The 22133-nt window shown below is 42.1% G+C and overlaps 1 protein-coding gene across 6 annotated transcripts in view; it reads left to right on the top strand.

Moving 5' to 3' along the window:
- CADM1 (cell adhesion molecule 1) overlaps positions 1-20431 on the top strand; it is a 176407-nt gene extending 155976 nt beyond the window's left edge. For 4 of the 6 annotated variants that reach the window (XM_084301496.1, XM_084301495.1, XM_084301494.1 and 1 more), the window contains 2 exons: positions 16758-16889; positions 17882-20431. In XM_084301496.1, the coding sequence (XP_084157622.1) occupies positions 16758-16889; positions 17882-18000 (251 nt within the window). In that variant the 3' untranslated portion in view covers positions 18001-20431. Of the gene's footprint in view, positions 1-6189; positions 6244-16757; positions 16890-17881 lie in introns of all 6 variants that reach the window. The other 2 variants (XM_084301498.1, XM_084301497.1) reach the window with 1 other exon arrangement.
- The last annotated feature ends 1702 nt before the right edge of the window (positions 20432-22133 follow it).

The following is a 22133-nucleotide window of genomic DNA, read 5'->3' as shown; positions in this document are numbered from 1 at the left end:
GTCTAGTCTTGTCATTTCAGTTGTAAGTTTCATAGCCAGTTGTTGTGGTTCCAGGCCAGCACCGATTCCCAAAATCCAGGAGAAATGACACACATGTAAGAGGAGTGCAAAGGAAGCAAATAATTTATTCAGCAATCTTGATTACTGGGGTAATCATTTCAAACATTAAAAAGAAATCTGGCTTTTGAAAATACGAATTCAAATTTAATTTTTTAAGAGATGCATGAAATTTTCAGTATTTTTTAAATTTTATTTCAAGTTTATAAGAGGTGGCCTCCAGCAGGAGCACCAGAGTCGAGCGGCATGCTTGGTATTCTGCGGGAGTTCGGCAGACAAGCCCCTTGCCTTGGAGGTCAGAAGGGAAGTTTTCATTATTACACTGCAGAAGGAGATTTTAAAAACAAATAGCAACACTTTCTTATCAGCATAGCAGTCTAGCAAACTAACCCTTCTCATCTGCTCAAGGAAGTCTAGCTAACAGCTTGACAGCTTCCTTAGCTTCCTACATTTTTAAAGCAAGCTTAAATAGTCACTTCAGACTGAAAGTTGAGCATACAGTTTTTTGGCACAAGCTTGCTTTTCAGCTGAAGAACCAAAACCTCTGACAATTCTAATTAAGACTAATCCATGTTTGAGTTTGCTATTTTAGTTTATTTATTTTTTTTTTTTTTAAAGTTTGATAAATCGACTGTTTTTCTTATTGATATGAAATTATATAAGCCAGAAGTCTGTAGTGCTGAACTATCTTTTTTTCTTGTTTTCTCCCAACAAAGCACAGCTCTGGTAATATAGGCAGATGGAGGACTGAGTAAAGTTGGGGTTAAACAGCATTGCCCCTACCAAATGGAGGGAAAAGCAGTTCTTTTTCAAATTTACCTACATGGATGCATTTTTCCACTTTATGTAAAATTTCAAGGCATTCAGGCATACTTCTGTTTTCTATACGTTGCTGATCTCCCCATGTACGTTTTGTATAATGTCAAGATTCAACATCAGTAAGTTTGTAGCTACTGCCATGGAAGTCATGGCAAGGTAATAAAAGTCCCAAGTGACATCTCATCACGCTCTACACTAATGCGTGTGAAAGTCAGACGAAGGCAAAAACGTTAATCACCCAATCATCACCCCTGGGGAAAGTCCTGAAGGCTTTAAAGGCAGTGAAAGACAATGAACATGGGAGCATAGTTGAATTAAATAACAGCTTAAGAAAAGGACTTGTTAGCTTTAGGTAATTGATGTTACAGGAAAATATAGGTAAACAATTTAGCATTTTTCATGTAGATGAGGCTGTTTTCCATGGCAATAGAAATTAAAGGTGGTTGATCTACTCAAGCACTTACCCCAGTAGTGGAGCTTGAGAAGCCTCTGAGATCCTGTCAGTTAAATCAGCTGGAGTTGCTCTTCCCAGCCCTTCAGGAGCCACACAGTGGGGGTTCTTCCATCAGCTTTTGCCAGCTCTTGCAGTGCCATGCTGCAAGGTGGGCGCTGCGGGCACAGGGTGCTCACCACTGCCGTACTTCAGTTCAGCTGAGGTAACCGTGCCTTTTGTGCCAGGATTTGCTAAGAAAAGGTAGAACCTTCAGGCAAAATAACAAAGAGGACTGCGCTATCAGAAAATAGTACAAATTCACATCTTTCTGTTTTTTTTCAGCACTAGAAATCCACATGTGCAGGGGTTGATTCCTAAACGTGGGAAGGGTCAGATAGTTCTGATATTAGCCTGACTTCAGGCATCTTGGGAAGCCTTTTCTGACACACAAGTCCCCTTAATCTGTGGATAACTGGAGCTGCTCTGGGGAAAAGCCCACGAGATTCTGATTCTCCCTGAGGTCAGGCCGGGAAGCTCTTGCACCAGACGGGGAGATGCAGCATCGCAGCCACATCACCCTGGCCTGATTCTTTGGTGCAATTCCTGATGGTTTCCATCTCGTGGAATCTCTCCATGTTTGTGTCAGGGAAAGCCATAGAAAGCACATTCTTAATTCAAGGAAGGCTTCTGAATATTTTAACATCTGGGGGGGAGGAGAGCAGCTGCATAAGATTGACAACTGAAATGACAAGTAAACCTAATCAAATTAGTTCTGACAGACTTTTTTGCCTTAAAAATCAGCCTGTTTTGTACTGAACTCCACTGTGTTTGCCCTCTTGGGTTCTTTTCCTGCGAAGACTCTGGGGTTTCTTTCCAAGCTTGTATTGCTGGAGTGTGTATGGAGTATACCAGGTGTTTATGTACGTTGGCCATTTGTTCTTACCAATGTCCAATCGGAGTGAGCATGTATGTGAATGACTAGAAATGCATGGGCATGAACTAAAGCCAAATGGATTTTCTCCAAAAACGATTTCAAATGAATTGGGGGAAGAAAAAATAATAAACCAAAACCAAACCAAACCAAAAAACAAAAAAACAAAAACAACCAACAAACCAAACCTAAAAAAGAGATTGATAGCAAAGAAAATGAAACGTAAGGCTAGTGTGGAACCAGCACAATACTTAAATCGGGGAAAGGATTTTTGAGTAATTTAATTTTTTGGAGTGTATCCTAGAGGACTGGGGGGAAAAGGAGTCCTGTATGTGTATGCATGTAAAAGCGGTAGCAAAACCCCTGCCATTCCTGTTTTCTTACGGAATGGAGTTAACAGCAGCAATGCATGAGTGACTTAAAGCACGAACATTGTTAACTCTTTTGTTTAAAAATGAGAGTTTAACTGTAAATTTTCTGATGCACTGTCTCCTTTCTCTGCACTGTTCATTGCCAGAACTCCAATAACAGCATGGTCATGGCCGGCAGGAAGGCTTGTGCTTCTGCTGCACTGCACTACACTGGGTTTACTGAACTTAAACCCTCCTTCCCTTCTCTTTTGCACTTCATGTGTCAGAGAGCCAGTGGGGCTGAAGCACTGGTGCATTTTGAAATCGCAGTTCCCTGCCTGCACGCAGTCAAAATGAGGGCACACGTTGGTGCAGCTGTGGCAGCACCGGCTCTGGAAGTCTGCCACCACTGAACTTGGAAAATGTTTTTTCCCCATTCCCTTTCTTCTCTCCTGTACCCCTCCTCCCCCTAAAAATCAAAATGCAAATTTTTTCATTTCTTAAATGTGCTGGCTCCACAGCTTTCTAAGGAACACAGCCTTGCAGGGTTGCTGCCCTCTGAGAAAGTTTTTGTGTGAGATTACCAAGCTCGCTTTTTGCCTCCTGTACCAGTAGAACATGTAAAAACAGCCATGACCTCATACACGATGTTCTTTTGCTACAGCAAAAGTAACAAATTTTATGTTTTTCCCCCCAAAATTTTCCCCCACCCTATGGTAAGCTAAGAGCTTAAACAAGCTTCTTAATGATTTTTAAATCACACAGACAATGCCCATTGCCATGCGTTACGTCTGCTACATGTGTTATGCATGTATGTCTTTGGGCACCTGGGTGCATACACCAAAGGGACCAGCAGCTGGCGATTCCTCCCAGCAGCAGGCTCTGGCTCCATACCAGGGTGCCCCGAGCTGCCTTCAGCTCCCTTCCTGAGGCAGAAGGAAGGTGCTGTTCTTTTAGGATAGGCAGAACTTCTGCTAACATTAATTAGAAAATAGGGTGTAAAAAATCTCTTCTGAAGCTGGCAAAGCAGGAAGTCTGGAGTGAAGGTTCAATGGTACGAAAACATCCCAAACAAGAGTGAAGAGTTGCAAGAAAACGCGTTGTCCATAATAGAGCAGAGGAATTATTTTCTAAGCTGGAAATACTTCCTGAAGGCTGATACGAATTTTTGGTCTTAGCAAGGTTTTGTAAACAAATATTTAACACTTCTGCGTTAAGCTGTTGTTGCTTTTTCCAGTTGTGTTCAATCTCTGAAAATGAGTCTGAAGCCAAAAGCTCAGCCATGCCAGAGCACTAGTCAGCTTCCAAATCTTGCCAAATTAAACAGCATACAAGGAAAAAAAAGCCTCTGTGCTTTCTGCATTAGCATTATCAAGCAGCTCTGTCTGTCCAACTGCCTTTTTTCCTTTTTAAAAATGCCCTACTTAAAAGTGCAACTAATAGTAAATACATTTATAAATATATTTTCCAGACCTAATCCTTGGGGCAATTGAATAAAACATCACAAAGATCCATGCACATGTTAAGATTTCTGTTCAGCCCTGTAGAATACACAACATAAAACGGAATCTGTAATTGGTTATTTACAGTTTGTTACAAAGGAAAAATTATATTTTGCTTAAAAATTGGAGGTAACCTATGAAGAAGTTCAAAGCATTACTCTGTCAATAAACCTGTAAATAAATGGTGTGTTCATTTAATTGTCTAAACACCTGTATCAGGCTTCAGGATATGCAACTCAGCTTGCTGGTTGCGCACTTTTAAGATTTTTTATTTGACAGGGAAATTGTATCTGAGTGAAAAGTTAGCTTTCATTTATTTAAAAGAAGTTGCAGCAGACTTTGAATACATTCTGATCAGACATGAAAAGAAGGGACTTTAATCGCTGATATGAAAGTTTAATGAGAAAAATCAAGAAGTAATTTACCACATTTAAAATGCCTCACAACACATTTTAATACTGTTCAGTGGCATTTTTAAGTATACCAGGTGCAGGTAGAAAACGAATTGTTGAATTGTTAAATTTTCTTTTGAAAAAGATTTTTTTGCTTCATTAAAAATGTAACATTGCCCTTTTTCATTATTGAGAAAATGTGGTTCCTTGTAAGTGAAAGGGAAGACTATACAGGGGCAATTTTAGAGAGAGAAAAGTTGAATGGCTGTTCTGCAGAGCACAGATTTGCATGTCCAATGCTTCTGTGAGTCAACTGTAATTTTTTTTTTATATATTATCGTAAAAACTCCCTGAAATCCAATAGTGGTGCAAAAACAAATTTCTAGCTATTAATCTAAATGGCTTCCTGCTTTAGAAGGTAATTCAGATGGTAGATTCCCGATGATATATTTTAAACACCATCACTGAAAAAGAGTTTTATTTTTAATGAGATATATGTATTGCTTATGGCTTTCCAATAGGAGACAAGTCTGCACATTGATTATACTTTATTAATATCTTTGTTATTTAAGCGAAAGCCTTTGTCCTAGGAAAAACACGTCTCTAGCCCTCTGTTGCTACCTCCTCCCCAAAATGTAAAAAGTAGATGGGGGATGGGGGTATTTCTGTTCCTCCAAGGCCAGCATCTTGCAGGTAAATTCTCTTTGTGCTCCAAAGCCCCTATAAGCACAAGGAACCTGTTCTCCAACGTTATTCAGGAGCATATTTAAGCTACATTAGGTGTTTGGTTTTTTTGGTGTTTTTTTTTTGGCCAGTCATTACTTGAAGAGAGGGGTTATCATATACTGCAAATAAGCCCAGAACTCAAATTGAGATCCGTTAGCATTCACTGGATCCATTTTACAGAAACTGGGCAAGCACAGAGCATGTGTTTAGCTGCCACTTAGTGCATTAACAGATCACTGAATTGCTGCTGCTCTCAGTTCTCCCCACAAAATCTCTGGATTTTTGTCAGTCTTCAAGCTTTTGCTGACAGTTTTCCAAATGGCCGGTAGTGATAGTGTTTCTTTTGTGTCTGCCTTTTGTGGTCACAAGAGTTTGTCTTGTCGAACTGCTTTATCAGCTTTGAGGACAGATACTTTTTCCAGAAATGCACTGAATTTAGGAAATTAAAAAAATAGTTTCAGATTATTATTTTTTTTTTACAAAAGGTACAGCCTGCAGTCTGCAAGTACAGATGCCTTACAGTTTTGAAATGTGATCCTCAATATTCTTTAATTTATAAATTGCTGTGCTTGTCAACATTACCAAAAATATTTAATTTATCAGGAAAATTGGAAGAAAAAATTACATTGACATGTATATATAACCTAAATCAAACCAGAATAAATTGGGAAATTTGCCCCTATTTGATGAGTAAAAGACTGAGTCTGGGGGTTTCTGCATGCTGTTATGAATGAGTGATTTTGATTCACCTACATGTTTCGTGTGTTAACAGTGTAGACTGAGGAATGTTTCTGCCAGTCTGTCAGTAATAAAGTAAATGATTGGAATTCTGAAATACAAGTTACTCTGCTCAAACCAGCAGAAGATGGCAAGTGATTGACTCATTTTTTCCCCCAAGAAATTCATCCTCAGTTCTTAAGTGTGTTGTTTTTGTCACTTGAGAAATACAAAGAAAAATGAGTTTGTTTTTACTTGTAAGGCTTTACTCAGTTGCCAAATTCCGCAGAGGAGCTGGACTATGGGGATCTCTCAGGTAAGGGCTAGCACCTAGGTAAAGCACTGCTCTTCTACGTAGATACTGGTTCCACTGATTTCTGCGTCTTGGCCATTTTGCATTGTATAGTCGCTATGGTGTGGCAATTAATTACACACAGTCCTGCAATTTGGAAGTTACGCTGTTTTCTGTTGGGATTTCCCTCCCATTTTTTGGAGCATTGGCACCCTGTTGTGAAACCTGAAAATGGGGGAGGCACATTCAGAGCAGTGGGGTTCACCTTTCGGGTTGTGCGCCAGCTACTGTGGCCTCAGTAGCTTGCAATAATTTTCCTAACACTAATTTGGAGAATGGTTGAGTTGAAATTTTGTTTGTAAAACACTCGACTACGCTGTAATGTGCAAAACTGTCTTCAGCAAGTGCAGCCGGCTCTACGTCTAGGCTGTTTGGTAAATTCTTGTAAGGGGAATTTCAGGTGGGAGGTCAAAAGGAGGTGATTGTTTTATTGGCTGAGACAAAAAACAATGATTTGGACCTCTTTTTTATCGACAAGCAACTGGAAGTTGCATAAATACGACTTTATAGTTGGTCCTTGCAAATTTGCGTGAATTCAGATGAAAAAGTAAAAGCATCCTCGGTGGGTGAGTTGGGGCAATTGGTATGTTCAAAAACAAGGGTCATAGCAGTCTAAACCTCTGATCTTCGTGGTTTGACAAGCTTCCTTAGTGCTTTTGGAAATGAGACCCTTTTTTGCTGCCGCTTCCCAGACAATCTCTGCAGCTCCCTGCGGGATGGGAAGGAGCCTGGAGATGGCCAGGAGCCACCCGGTGCCCACCACCCATCCCTGCAGGGTCCCTGCCCTCGGGGGGCATGCAAAGAGCCCTGCCCAGAAGGGTTTGGGTCCAGCACTGTTAATTCCCTTTTGCAGTTTACAAAGTGAACGAAAACTAACACCAGAAAGCAAAGCCCTGAGCCCTCATCTTTTTCTGTAAAATGCTTTAACCCAATCAAACCAGCAGCATCTCTTCCTGCAAGCTACTATAGGTATGCTTTGGCCAAGAGGTTAGAAATGATTGATTAATTCGATATGTATTCTAACACCTGAGCAATACTAATAATTATTGTTGCAGGCCTGGGCCAGATCTCATAGGTAAGAAGCACTAGGTGTCTGTTGAATATCACTGTGTGGATGGAAAGTAACTGTTTTGCTCTGATAAGCTTTATTTTTTTATTTGTATTTTTTTAAAGAAAATACATATTTTGGTGAATGAACAGAAGAACGGGAAACAATTCCACAAAGGAATTCCTCAAAATGGGTGTCTGCTAGCAGTCCTGTCTTTCCCTTAAGTGAATCTTTCTCAGCTTTTGGTAGCAGCACAAGTTAAGTGTAGCATGCCGATGAGAAGTGACAGTACTGACTGCGGGGGGCGGCGGGGGGTGACGTTGTTGAATTTTGCTGTTACCCTTGCAGTGCAGTCAGCGACACATTCTCTTTTCTCAGAAAGTTGTGGATGTGTTGAATGGCTAGTATGTCTTTCTGACGATATACTTGAACTTCTATTTTTGTGAATCTTAAATATAAGTCAAAATTTGCTTCAGATTTTCCACAAAGCAGTGCAAGCACAACTGCTGGCCGTACCGAGCAGGTGAGCGAGCACCCTTTGTGCACTAACATACACCCATTTTGGAGCATCAGTTTTGAAGACTGATTTTTTTTTCCCAAGAATTTCAAGATTTCGTTTGTCGCTATCTACATTGTTTGTGTACGACCAAAGGGTGACTCTACCAAGTCAAACCTACCGGTATTACTGGGAAATAGAGAACCAGCCCTGCACTGTTCTCTGCTATGACCAAAACTCTGCCCTCCATCACATAACTCATGCCCAGACTCCTGAGAAACTGACATAGGATCCCGTTTGTGGACTGGTGTCAGCAAATTTGAGCTGTCAGACGGGTAGCACAGGTGAGTGCTGAGCCAGCTCTCCGTGGGAAGCGCTGCCCCCCACCTCTGCTCCGGGATCGGCTCCGTCCCCTCTGCCCCCAGGGCACTGGAGCCTGCCCTCAGCGCCCGGGCTCCAGCTCAGCCCTCCGAGGGGTGGCACGCTGCTGAGACGTGGTAAAACTGAATGTGTTGGTCCTGCTGCAGTGTTTGCTCAGTGTGCTGTTCGTTTCAGGTACTCGTGTCCTGCTAAATGCTTCAACGGAGGCTCTGCCAACTGTACAATTAAGTAATGCGTCTGTTGCCTTGCATCCAGGTAGCTAGTTTCCAGTGTTGTGTTAACTTTTGCTGGTTGAGCTGTGTGTGTCCATACCACTCACAGACCTTTTGTTCCTAACGTAGAAGAACAGTGCAGAGACAGTTTGTCTTGCGCTTCTGCAGCACAGATTGACTTCTTACTCTACCGCAGCGCTTTTTCAACCTAGTGGTGTTACAGAGACGTTCCCTGCAGTGCTGTGTATCACCAGTCCAAACTGCTACGTATCGGTGTGTATGTATGTGTACACACACAAACATATATAAATATCTATGCTGCTGTGTGCTATGATTGCAATAATCCAGTTAATCTAATTCCATACCTGGGTATTTTCAGTCCCCTCAGGTGCATTCTGGTCTTCTTGTTTTGCTCAGTAGTGTTGATACACATCTTGTACAACATTGAACAATCAAGAAAGACCTGTGTAGCCTTTACATCTGGTTTGATTAACTAATCAAAACCTGATTAGCACCTTTGTTCAAGGGGGATGCTGATTAATCAATTACTATTGATTGTAAGTGTGGCTCCATTTTCTAGCAGAGAGAAGTCTGAAGAAACAACCAATAAACATTGAGCACCTGTCATAGTGATTAAATTTATTAAAACAAAATGCATTATTTTTTATGAAGCGATCTTGAAATGGGTCACTGAAGAGGAGCTTATTGATTGAAGAAGGATGAACTCCTTGAATTTCTCTAGCATAAATTAGACAAAATTCAATTACAATACGACGAACAGGTTAACACTACTCTTTAACAGTCCATCAATAAATTAGAGTAGGGGTAGCACACTTAATGCTGGACTATAGTAATGAATAATATTATTGTTCATCCTGTCATGCAGGTAGTGATTACTGTCCTCCCAGATTGTAGATGAAGACTTTAAAGTGTTTCTGAAATAATGACAGCCTGTTCTTCCCCCTGCTCTGCCCACCAGCACCCCTGCCTGCCCACCCCAAATTTTAGTCATGTTCCATGATGTCAAAAACTCCATTCTACAAAAGGACTAACCAGCTATTCATCAAAATAAAATTCAGTGGCAAAACGTTAGTGCTAACTTCCTTTTAAGTATTCTTCCTATTAGGAAAGAGGAATAGTTGGTTTATCAATATTTCAGAAGTGCATGAGTGACTTAAGGTCATTGCACCTAAATCATGACCAGTAGAGAAGTGTGGAAGCCTGCATCATGTTGGTGTTTTAATTGTGTCATAAACTTAACAGGAAGAAGAAAAGATTGGTAAGTTAGGAATTCTTGAAAGAAATTGATTTAGGTCTTCTTTTCCCTAACGTGATGCAGATATTGCATCTAGGAAGCACTGCAGCTATTTATATGTACGTTGTATACATGTACATACGTGCACACAAATTCAACCCATGTTGTGCTACATCAGTAGCTTGAAATTAATTTTCACCAAGAATAAAAGAGACATTCTTGTGGGAGCGCAGCAATAAATCCAAATATGCCAAAATTAATACCTATACTATATGTTGGTGAAGAACTCTATCAATTAATCAGAAGCAGTGCTGGAGCACACTGGGAAAACAGTGAGATACACTGTTCAAAGCAATAATAATAGCAGAAATTGTGCTAGTGGGAAATGTGAGCAACTGGCTCTGTGCTGGAGGTGACCCGCAGACCTTCTGTGCTGCTGGTGAGACTGAAGTCAAGTCACTTGGGAGTTTTTCACCTCTTCTGCAGGCTTTAGCAATAAAGTGATTCATTCCTTGTAGGTCCAAAGCTTTTAACTCCAATGTAATTGATATTTAAAATACTAGCTAGCGGAGTCAGTCAGATCTGATCTAGTCCTTTCTCTTAATCTTGAGATGTTGCCACTTAAAAAAAGCAAGAGCAGGAATACACGTGAATGTGCATGTATGCATATATATATATAAAGCCTCATTAAAAACAGAATTTAATGGAACCTTTTTATGGAGTGGTTGGGAGGAGAAAAGTCTTCCATGTGCTAAACCTTGCTGTAGTTGCTTAACCCACATTATTAGGATATTACCATTAAAATCTGCCAGCCTTTTTCATACTCTTGAGGCTGCAGTAAGTGATCTATTTTTAAACAATTACTTCTGAAAAAATATTAGAGAATTTGAGATCATTAACACACTTATTTTAAAGCATCTCCCCTTGCACAAAAATAAATACATAACAAGTAAGATTCTATGGGTTTAAAATGTGGATGTCAGCTGAGAATATTTACAAGGGAAATTAGCAGCATAAACATCTCCTTTGGGTTCCTTGTTACCACTTCCCTGAGTCATTTTCGGTGATCAGCTATTGGGGCTGATGGCTGTCATTGTTGTCATCTGCCTTTGTCCTGCCGGGAGGTAAAACTGAGACCAGTGTGGGTTTGTCCTTTAGCCAAGAAAAAGGTGAGCGATGTGAACTGAAGTTGTGCAGCCCGGAGTCTGCTGTGGGTGTGCTGCTACATCTTTAATCAGATTGGCTCAGGACTCTAAAAATTTTAAATTACATGAGTTAGTAGGGTGTCAAATAGGAACCAGTCCAAAAGTGCGTTTACTTTCTCTGTGTGTAGTGTTTCGTGAATTACACTTTCTGTTTAAAGGAAAACTTCAGTTTTTTTTGTTTTTTTGTTTGTTTTTTGAAGTGCTATGATTTCTTTTTGTTGATTCAAGTAGCAGTTGGTTAAAATAATAAACAAAATTAATTTAAAGCTACCAAAGTTTCTTATTGGCCACAATTTTAAATGCGACTACAGTGCTCTCTGCTGCTGTATACTGTGCTGCATCTCATGCAGAGAAGTTCGATGCTATGTTAGATAAAATTATGGCATCCCCCTAATGCAGGACACAATCATACCATTCTCTCAAGGGAGCAACACAGTAGTTAAAAATATATATATATATTGATTTTTTTTTCTGTGTATATCAAGTTGTCCTAAGTGGACTGTAACATTATCACTGCAGTTTTCCTTTAAGGTGCTTTGATATAATGCAAAACACCACCCTATGGAATTTGGTTTAGCTGAGGTGTAGAGTAGCTGCAGAGTAGCAAAGTAGTTGTGCATGTTGTTCACAACATGCTGCAAATGTCTGTATGTTGACTTTTTTCTTTCCTTCCTGCATATCCCCCTTACTTCCACTCTCACTCTCAAGAAAACACAAGCAAAACAGAAACAAAGCCATAGCAGAAAAATTCTGACTATTCGATTTAAAGGCCAGCATGCTCCAATATATATTAACATCTTAATGGGAAAGCTCTGCATGTATACATTTACTACTCTCTGACAAGAGGGAATTAAATGTCAGAAGGATTTGTAGCATCTATAATTGAATTGGTGCTGAGAGAAGCAAATCTTAAGGAAGAATAACATATTAGGATTAGCAAATAATGTGGCATTTTGTCAGTTCCTGCCATCTAGTCTGTTCCCTCTTCAGTAATAAAGTTGTGATTTCTTTTTTTAATCATAGATATGAAGCAGGAATAGATTTTGTGAATTGGAGAAAGCATTTCAAAGCAGATTCCAGTTTTTAAGGTCAAGTTTGTCTGTCTTGGTGGAAATTCGGAGAATTATTGTCTGCTCCATAGTCGCAACATTTTTTTTTATTACCAAAGAAATAATGAGTGATGCCAATTATTGATGCTTATTCAGGATGAAATAATTACCCATCTCCAGCGTTGCTGCTGGAGTAAGCCCCCTTCTTCCCCAGAGCCCCCTCTGCCAGGGGAAGGGCTGGGACGGGTCGCACGGTTCAGTGCCAGGCTCCTGCTGCAGCAGCTGCTGTCTGCGAAGCCTGGCTGGAGCAGCTGCAGGCTCACGTCCCTGTTACAGGGGTTAGCAAGCATATTGGAAGGCTGGCTGCATTCCCACCTCGCGTGAGAATATTCTGAAGCGAGGTGCTTACAGAAAATTAAGCAGGTCTGTTGCTTGCGGCATACAGATCGATTTGCCCATAGTGGTGTCCAGGATTGCTGGAGATGGGGTCTGTCGAGGGGCAGCTCTCAGCTGCCGGCTTTGTATTGCCTTCCACGTTCATAGGAAGAATTTTGTTCACGCTGGGTAGCAGCCACTGTGCTAGGCACCACGGGGCTGAACTGAAGCAGACAGGGCTTAGATGGAATGTTGAAAGAAAAACACCTAGCCACAGGAAAGGTGTAACAGTGGTGTTGGCATCGCTGGCCTTGCCGTGGGCACTGCAGACCCTGGGCTCCCAGGTTCTTCAGAGGTTCTTTTTTGTGGCTGTTCTGGTGGGGATAGGGGGTCAGCGTTACAGAAGGCAGTTGGTTATTAAAAGTGGGCAGTGGAAGAGCTAGGAAAGAGGGACAGCTGAAGCAGATGAGGATGGAAGGACAAGAGGAGGAAAGCTGACAAAAATCATCCCCTTTGGAGAGTTAAGGAACTAAACAGAAACAGTACTGCCACCAGGCAAGGTCTTCTGGAAAATCCCACTCATAAACACACTGCAGAAGCAAAGGTCAAAGGAACCAGCTTGCCTGCAGGACCTGCAAAAATTTCTGGCCGTGTTATCCTGAAGCTTCAAGTAGTTCCTGCGGCAACCTGCTGACTTGGTGCAGGTGGTGCCTAGGCAGGTGAGCTTGTATGGCAAGCACCATCCTGAAAATGCAAAAGCAAAGAAGTAGAAGCCCCTGTGAGCCTCAGAGCATATGGACTCCTAAGGATTTCTACTATCTTGTTTTTAATTTTATGTTTAAGAAGAGGAAAGCAATGGTTTTCTTCATTTCAGCAGTAGGCTTCAGTTTTTAAAAATTGATTTTTTACCTATTTTATTTGGAGAACAAATTGATGCAACAGAGAAAAGACAGGAAGAGGTTTTAATTTTGATAAGTACAAGTGTTTTAGTGCCTCTAAATATGGCATATTTATTTTTAAACAGAGCTCCAGCCTGTTTCATCCAGAACATTTGCAATTAGAGATGAAGAGCCATTCCTTTCACTTTGATAATTAATATATAAACATAAATATGTTATCTTTAAAGTCAAAAGTACACTGTCAGCCGCCTCACAGACTCGGGTATCAGATGGTTTGCAACCACTAGACATCCTCAGCATGTAGTTAATTTTTACTTTGTATGTAAACTTGAAGACAAAGGTATTTAGCAGAGTACCTAATAAAACAAGCTTGCAGTTTGCACTTTGCTATGTTTTTAACAGAAATACTTCAGGAAAATAGCTGTGCATGTCCCAGTAGAAGAACTCATAATTAATAAACTCTTCTGGCCGGAACTGTCCCTTCTCAAGGAAATGCTGACTCCTTGCTCTTGACTTAATTGCAAATTGAGTAGAAACTGCAAAGGATCTGTCAAGCGTAAGGCTTTAGCACAGCCCTCCAAGTAACAGTGGCCTTATTCTCTGCAGCTCTGCAAATTCAGTATAACCGCCTTGAGGCTGGTGTTGCAAGGATGAGGTGCACCAACTGGTGTTCAGGTTTCATAGGTGCAGAACTCTCTTAATTACAGTGATTAAGAAAAAAAATAAATGCACCTCAATGCAAAATCCTGCTCTAGACACATTACAGAGCCATAACTCAGTGCATTTATTCTGCTCAGCTGTTCCAAAGGCCAATAAGACATTCATCCTGCAGCTTGGGATGCTTTCCTCTTGCCTTTAGTGCAGCCTCTCATACCTTGGTGCTCAGTACCTGCCAAGGAGGGAGGTCAGCCCCACGTGCTGCCAGGCGCTGTGCCGACAAACAGACGTGTTTGTCACCTTGGTAAAGCAGCGTGCAGCACGTCTGCAGCACCAACTTGTCCAAAGCTGCAACGAGGAGACTTCAGTTTGAGTGCTCGCTACCTAGAACTCCCTGGTCCTCTGGTTTTCCCCTAGCTGCTATTCCAGACAGACAACAGTGTCTCTTCCCAAGTGAGGCGGTCTACTTGGCACGCTGCAGTGCTTTCATGGGCATCTTTCCCATCAACAAGCAGGGATATTCTGCTTCTTGCCAAAGCAGCAAATGCTGGGAAGTGCTTATGATACAGTCTGTTCCTACTGAAGATTATTTAGAAAAAGAAGAAAAAAAAAAAAAAAGTACCTTCTTAGAGGCTGCTGGTTCTGGCAGTTTGCCACAGCAACTAGAAATCCTTGCGTAGTGGTTCCAGGACATGCACCATTTTCTTAAATACTTACTGTTATTTTTCTTCATCAGAAAGCTGGGAATAATTGACTTCAAAGACAGTAATTTTCATTGGATGTGGAACTGTCGACAGTTCAAGATCAGTTAATTCTCCTCATTGAGAGAGCTGTGTGTATGCCTTTTCAACAGAGTAAGATATTTTATGGGTTGTTTTGCAATTAGGTTTTGTCCTTTGAGTGCACTTTGTCATTACAACGTAAGAGGGAAGTTTATGTTTCACTTTTTGTATCTCATTTTTTCTAATCGTGAATTTCTACAAAATAATTTGCCCATGATGTGTGTGCCGTTGGTATGCACTTTACTGAACACCAGGTTTTAATATGCTTTCAGATTTCCCTGGTGTGTTCCTACCACAGTTAAATGACCTGACTTTAGATGATGTGGAAGCAAACGCTTCTGATTTACAGTGGTATATTTTTTGCCACACTTAGTTTAGCTTGTTAGATAAGTTGCTGAAAGGACTTCTCTCATTGTGGTGCTAATAGGTACTATTTTGTTTTCTCCCTTAATATGCATCAAACCTTGGCAAAATTAAACCGAGGTATCCCACTGCCTATGCCAAAGCTGCTACTTTTTAAAGTTACTTGAAGAAATGCTCTACGTTTTTTTCTTAAATTGTTTTAATTAAAGCGTACTATACAGTCTCAGTCACGAGTTATTTACTTACATCCCTTAGTACTTAATCTTAGAACAGAATTGGAAATATCGATAGAAAGTGTAAATCCTGGGCTCCTGCTTGAAAGCATTGTATCAGGTTTCAGCTCAAAAGAGCACCATTACCTTTAGCTGTCACGGATCTGTACGCTTGATCGATAAACTTCAAATATTATTAGAGGTGGAGGCTTCAGAGATTTGCTCTGTTCTTTGGAGAGAGACGGGGATAAATCTTTCTTAAAAATTGACTTGAATTTGCACTCTCAGTCTTCCTAGTAAAATGCATTTCTCTTAGGTGTCTGGGCAACTGCATGCAGGGCAGATTTATAGGCCATGTGCTTCTTGTAGTGAAAGATTTAAATGGTAAATCCTTCACATATGACTTCACAAATCATGTAAAGTTAAAAGATTTTTACCGTTTCTGTTGCTGCTATGCTTAAATTGTAAGGTATGGCTAGTAAATCATTTTAATGGAGGTGTCGCGCTTGACTCAATAAAAAATAAATAAATAAATAAATAGAGACAATAGTTTAGCTTCTATTCCAAAATGTTAATGTATTAATCAACGGGAGAATAATTGTTTTTTACTATGTTATAAATCTCAGTTGCCATTAGAATTGCAGCAAGGGTTGATGTAGCTGTGTTCTTAAATTAAAATTGTTTACACTGCTATACATTCTTTTTACATGGCCATAGCTCATTCTGGGTTCATTTCAGAGTTGTTCCTCAGCCAAATAAGTCATTCCTCTCCCAGTGACGGCATCCTAAGGGAGAGATGCTTATAAAAGAAAACTAATTGCGTGGTGAGGTGTTTAATAAATAAAATAAAGCAGTTGGAGGCAATGCACAATTATTGCTTACTGTCTGCTTTTGAAGAGGTTTTTATAGTTTGGGTTAAGAGTTTTGCATCTTAGGACGTCATGAACTGTAATGAACAGAAAAGGTTGTGCTTAATTATGTAATCTTTGAGTTCTTGGGTTGGGGGAGAAGACGGCTGCAAACACATTTACAAAGCTTGGTTGATTGTTTTGTGGTTGTAGAGGTTTTGGGGCTGATATTAAAATGTGTCACCAGGGCACTTGTTTAATGATGTTTCTCTAAAGCTAATGATTCGTATTTCCATATAGCATTCTACTGCTATTCTCTGTGCCCCCCTGCTCCCCAGGAGGATTGAAATTTGGGGAGCGTTCTAGGGAAATTTCCAAAAACACGTGTCCACCAATGATTCCACATCTCCTCTCCTCTCCCATTCCCTATCCTAGCTGTCTTCCCCGTGCATAGCAGTAGTGCTGCTGCTTATAGCGGACGATACCTTGCAAGTTGATCGGCCAGATCAGTTCAGCCTTGGGCAGCCCGCTTGCTCCTCTGCCTGAACTCATCTGTCAAGATAGCTTGATGCTTTATCCCTTTTCCTTTGGAAAGCAAAAGGGTGGCTTTTCCAATCCTGAGGGCAGCTGCAGCCAAAACCTTCAGATTGTGTCGTAATAAGTCCCGAATTCTTATTCCTCTTCTAATCTCAACAGATTCTCGTGCAGGTGAGGAGGGGTCAATAAGGAGCGTGGACCATGCAGTCGTCGGTGGTGTTGTGGCTGTGGTCGTATTTGCCATGCTTTGCCTGCTCATCATTTTAGGGCGATATTTTGCAAGGCATAAAGGTAAGGCAAAGACTGAAACTGAAAAATTAATGGATTTGGTACAGCTGTCACTTCTGAAGCTTGCAGTCAGCACTGCCACTCCGAACACAGGCTAAAACTGAAATTTGGAAGTCTTACTACAAAACCTAATTGACCTGAGCTGGTACATACATGCCAGTGTCTTGGTTTTGTGGTTTACCTTGTAAAATGTAAATGTCCATCCTGGGAGCTTGTTACAACTTCCAGTTGGAGTAAGGCTGAACCCACCCACAGTGACGTGACCATTCCAGTCCCTGTGTATACGGGCAGGTGTTTGCACAAAAGGATTCTCTGTTAGCAGCTTTTATTTAATGGATTTGGGAAAGCTGTCAGAATAATGACGAGCTGGTTGAGACCCCAGCCAGGGTGGAAGGAATAATGCAGAGAAGAGAGGAGAAAGCAGTGAGAAAAAAAAAACAACAAGGCACATTAGGGGAGAGAGAACAGGAAGATGAAAGATGCCTTTCCTTTAAGTGTTTAAAACACAATTTTACTGACATTTGAAGGGTAAAATCACTGTGTGACCTAGTTTCTTCTCTGTACTACAACACCATGGAGAACAGCACACCATCACGTCTGCATGGGGACGTGACTGCCCAGCCAGCGGCTGGTGACAGGGAACGCTGCGGTGGGACGTGGGGCAGCATCAGCCCCACTGCTTGCCCCGGCACTGCTTTCCTGTGCCCTCTGCTTGCACTTCTATGGGAAATGCAGGTTAAAAATGCCCAGCTCCTCTTGAAGGAGTTGCACATCTGGGTGCCTCAGGCAGGACTGGAGATAACTCTGTCCCCGTGCTGTGGGGTCTGTGGTGTTGTGCTCCCTGGTAACATCACAGCTGCACAGTCCCGAGCCGCAGTTGCATGGGACCTGCTCTCAGGCTCCATTTCTTTCCTGTGGCATTGATTTCCCCTCCTGCTCATGGCTTTGTCGCTCTCTCGCTCACGATGTCACAGACCTTGCCGCTTCGCTTTCAGGTACATACTTCACTCATGAAGCCAAAGGAGCAGACGATGCAGCCGACGCAGACACAGCTATCATCAATGCAGAAGGAGGACAAAACAACTCTGAAGAAAAGAAAGAGTACTTCATCTAGAGCAGCCTTGGTTTCAATGAGGTGTCCAACCGTGGACGGTTACTGGCCCTATTTAAACGCTAAAGAGACAGTGATATTGGAAGTTGCAACCAGCTTGTGTCTTTTTTTTTAAAGAAAAACGCAAATGGGTGGAGAGTTGTGAGACTGGGAGGGTCCGGGATTTGCTGTGTAAAAATATTCTTCGTAAAGTACACTCTGCTGTTTGACACCTCAATTTGTTTGGGTTTTATTTTTTTGGCCAAGTCCGGCTTGGATTTAGTTTAGTGAAGTCATTTGCAGAAGATTCTGTGCCTTGTTTTATTTCTGTTTGTTTGGGTTGGGGGGGAGGCTGGGAAGAAGAGGGGCTTCTGTGCGTTAGTTCCCTTCGGATTTCTGTGGTTCTTTGTTTCCCCTTTTGTCCTCTGTTTCTGGAGTTGCCTGCTGGGACCCCTTGGAATAGGTTGGTTTCTTTTTAAGGTATTTTTCTTTCTTTTTATCCTCACTGTTTTCTGTTTGGAACTCGGTCTCATCGGAGGAGAACCAGCACATTTTAGATCTCATAGTTTGCAATTCAGTGTACCCATATTCCATTTTCTCTATTGTCGTAAAGGCTTGGATAAACAAACAATGAGAACCTGTTTGTGGCTGCCCATGTTTCAAATGCTTTAGATGGTGGAGACTAGAAAATAGCCTGCAACCCAGAAAACGCGCTGCCCGGCTGCGGAGCAGCGTGACACCGGGGTCCGTGTGCCCGATGTGTCGCGACGTGGCCCCAACCCATGTGCCCGTGCCCGTGTCCTGCTCCCAGCCAGGGCTCCTCCTGCCGCCCGGGTGGCTCCAGGGTGGCAGGATCTGGTCCGCAGAGGGGCAGAGGTGGGATTTCTCTGGGCTTATTTTTGTTGCAAACCGTTCTGTCGCGCTGTCCCGATTGGCCTGACTTCTCCCTAAATTGCTAGAAAAGGAAAAGCCCCCCCTGGGGAGCAGAAGGCTGCAAATGAATGGTTTTTGTATTCTTTTCCCCTCCGTTTGCCCTGTGCCAGGGAAGGCAGCAGGGACCGGTGCTCAGGCGTGTTTGTCCTCTGGGAGCTGCGAGCTCCCGGCCCCCAGCCTGGTCCGGGTGCAGGCAGCCAGGGCCGGGCTGTGCTGGCCGATGCCCGGCTGCCTCCCACCCCTGCTCCTGCCTCAAAGCTGCCAGCCACGCACCCCTGTCCCTGTCCCCGTCCCTGTCCCTGCACGGCAGCAGCCGTGGGGCACAGCGACTGACAACACCTCACCTTCCGCATGTGTTAGATCCGAAACCTGGAGCAACTGGACAGGTGCAACTGCCTTTTTTTTTATCAGATAAGTAAAATGTGGGAATTTGCATTAAAAATTAGTGTGCTAACTGACTTATAAAGCCATAGGTAAAAAAGAAGAATTTAGGTAAATTAGAATTGTGACAGATAGCAAATCACAATGAGAAGACGGTTTTAAAATTATATATGCTGACTTGTTTTTGGTGAGTAATCTTGGATTTTGAGAGATACTTTTTTTTACTGTGTTTATGTGGAACATGTATGCTGATTTATTTAAGGGAAACATTAATCTTAGCGTCAACTTTTTTTTAGGGGGTTGGGAGGATCATTTTTGTGTGTGTTTTTTTAATTGTTTTTGGCAGAACCATTATGACGCAGGAGTCTGTTGGGAATGGGATGGCATGAGAGCAGACAAGCCCATTCTCAAGCAGTAGTCTGTCTTTCCCCTTTATACGAGAAAAAGAAACTCACAGGAATAGCTTTTTTCTGAGCAAATTTTGTGGAGCGCAGCTCTTTTCTGAGCCTTCAGCACCATTGCCAAATCACACCATGGTGAGAAGCATTCAGCATGTTAGAGTTCGGGGGGGCTTTTTTACTCATTGATCACGGAATTGGCATCCTGTTTTTGAACAGCCCATCTTTGTTTTGAAAGTGTACAGTAGTGCAGTGTTACCGATGTAACTTTGACTTAAAATGTTGACATGTCTCAGGTTCATGTGTTTTGATTGGTGTTTTCCGTCTCAGGTAGATTGCAAAATTTCGGCCCCACACATTGGAAAAAAAAAAAAGAGTAAAAAAACAGGAAATTACGAATTTTAGTTGTATATTGGTTTATGTATTTTTTCTTCAGTATACAGTGCACTGTTTGAAATGTATTGTTGAGTATTACTTTGTACAGCTTTAGGTCATTAGGATTTTTAAGTGTGGAGAAAGAACAAACTTGTTTAAAGGAGTATTACAAATGAAGGATGCGTGACTGATGCTAAACAACCTTGTTCTTTGTTCACCCAGCCTTTTTATTTTTTCCCCTTAGGCCAGTTCTGTTTTAAGGTGTCCATGGAAGATGTTACAATGTAAGAAAATACATATCCATATGTTCCCATTCACATTTTGTATTGGTTCATGTATACCATTTTTACAAAGAAAAAGAAGTACTATAAAATATCTGTCTTCTTAATAAAAAAAAATTAATGTTACAAAACTATCTTCACTTCTCATTCTGCGCTCTTTATCTCCCACTGCTCTGGAGGCCGTGGTCACGGCGGAGGCACGGGGGCAAGGACGGGGCCGGTCCGAGCCAGAGGGAGTGCTGTGGAAAAGGTCGGCGTTGGTAAACTTCCCATGGTATGTTGGGCAAGAGCCCTGGGGTGACCCGTAAACCCTTGCTGATGCTCCCTTCCAGTGTCTGCCACAAGTCTGAGAAGGGAGCCTTGCTCTTTACAAGAAGTTTACTCCTTTGAGAAGTCATTGATGCGATTTCCCAGACTGCTAAATCCACATCATGCCCTCATTCCTAATCCATCGTAGCAGTGTGAGCAGTATTTTCTGAAGGGCCAAATGGGGAGGAGAAAAAATGAAAGCCACTAGTACTGCTTGGACAGAGTATTTCTAGTTGCTTCGTTAGGCTGGTGGCTGACATTAAAAAGATTTTATTTTTTTAAGGAAGGATCGCTACCTTGCATAAGTAAAGTATTTAATTTGAGTTTCAACATAATGTGATGGTTACCGAGCACAGCAATAATGTTGGCCTGCTGCATGCAGTTGCCCTGCTGAGAGGCCTGTTTTTACAGCTCCTGGACGGAGGAGGATAATCCCGAGATGAGAAGCACTTGGCAGGGTGCTCCACGCACCTGCGCTCAGCCTCGTGGTGCCTGTTGGCGTTGAGAGCGCGTAGCCTCGCTCGGTGCTTGCTGCCCGAGGGAGTCGCACAGCTTCACGCCGAGCTCTTGTCCTCTGCTCGGGGTCTGGTTGTGTTTCATCAGTGCGAGGGACGTGCTCTTCCTCTGTAGGGACAGGTCATGTCAATACAAAATGTTATGTTGTATAGAGTTACTTCTATCTGTCTATGGAATTAAATTTTTATTCCAAATCGGTCACATAATGTTGGATTCCAGAGATTACTGAAACCCCAGAGCGATATCTGTTGATCTGGCAGTCACTGTTCTGAGACTGGTCTTTGCCGATCACAAACTCAGAGTAGCAAATAGAGCTTACCTTCAAGTCATGTGTTGAAAAAAAGGGAGCTTGCAATTTAGCTCACATGCGAGTTCAGATCTCCAGGTCTTATACAGGATGTTGTCTTCTACATGACACTTAGATGTTCAAAACCAGAGTATAACTCCCATGGCACTTTATTCCTTGAGTGAAGTCAGCTTCAGAGTTACACGGTCATTATTTATTTATGACAGTGCTTGCTAAGTAATACCTGCTTCCTAAACACAAAGCACCATCCTTTGCTCTGAAGAGCAACTGCAGCACAGCTCATAAAACAAAAAAGTTCACAGAAGGTAAGGACTGGTTGAAACACAGGTGAGTGAGAAGTGACAACCCTGGGAGCCTCAAGTTGTGCTGATTTTAAGTCCACGCTGAACTGGAGCATTTCCAGAAAAACTGATCCAGAACTGGGAGAAGACGGACTGGGAGACCTGCAAGCATAAAGCCTTGATGAAGCTGCATCTCGGTAAGAGGTTCTTTCTGAGCAGCAAAGTGCAGGCACCAAGCAGCCAAAGCAATCACACCTGGTCTGCAGTGCATGCAACGCCGGGACCGCAGGGGTGATTTGTTAGCAGCAATACCCGCGTGCAGGTGCTGGCTCTGGGAACTGCCCCATTCCTCCAGCCACGGCTGGGAATTTCTTTG

The sequence above is a fragment of the Netta rufina genome, assembly GCF_964035555.1.
Source record: "Netta rufina genome assembly, chromosome: 25".
Lineage (NCBI taxonomy): Eukaryota > Metazoa > Chordata > Aves > Anseriformes > Anatidae > Netta > Netta rufina.
This window is presented reverse-complemented; position numbering and strand designations above follow the sequence as displayed.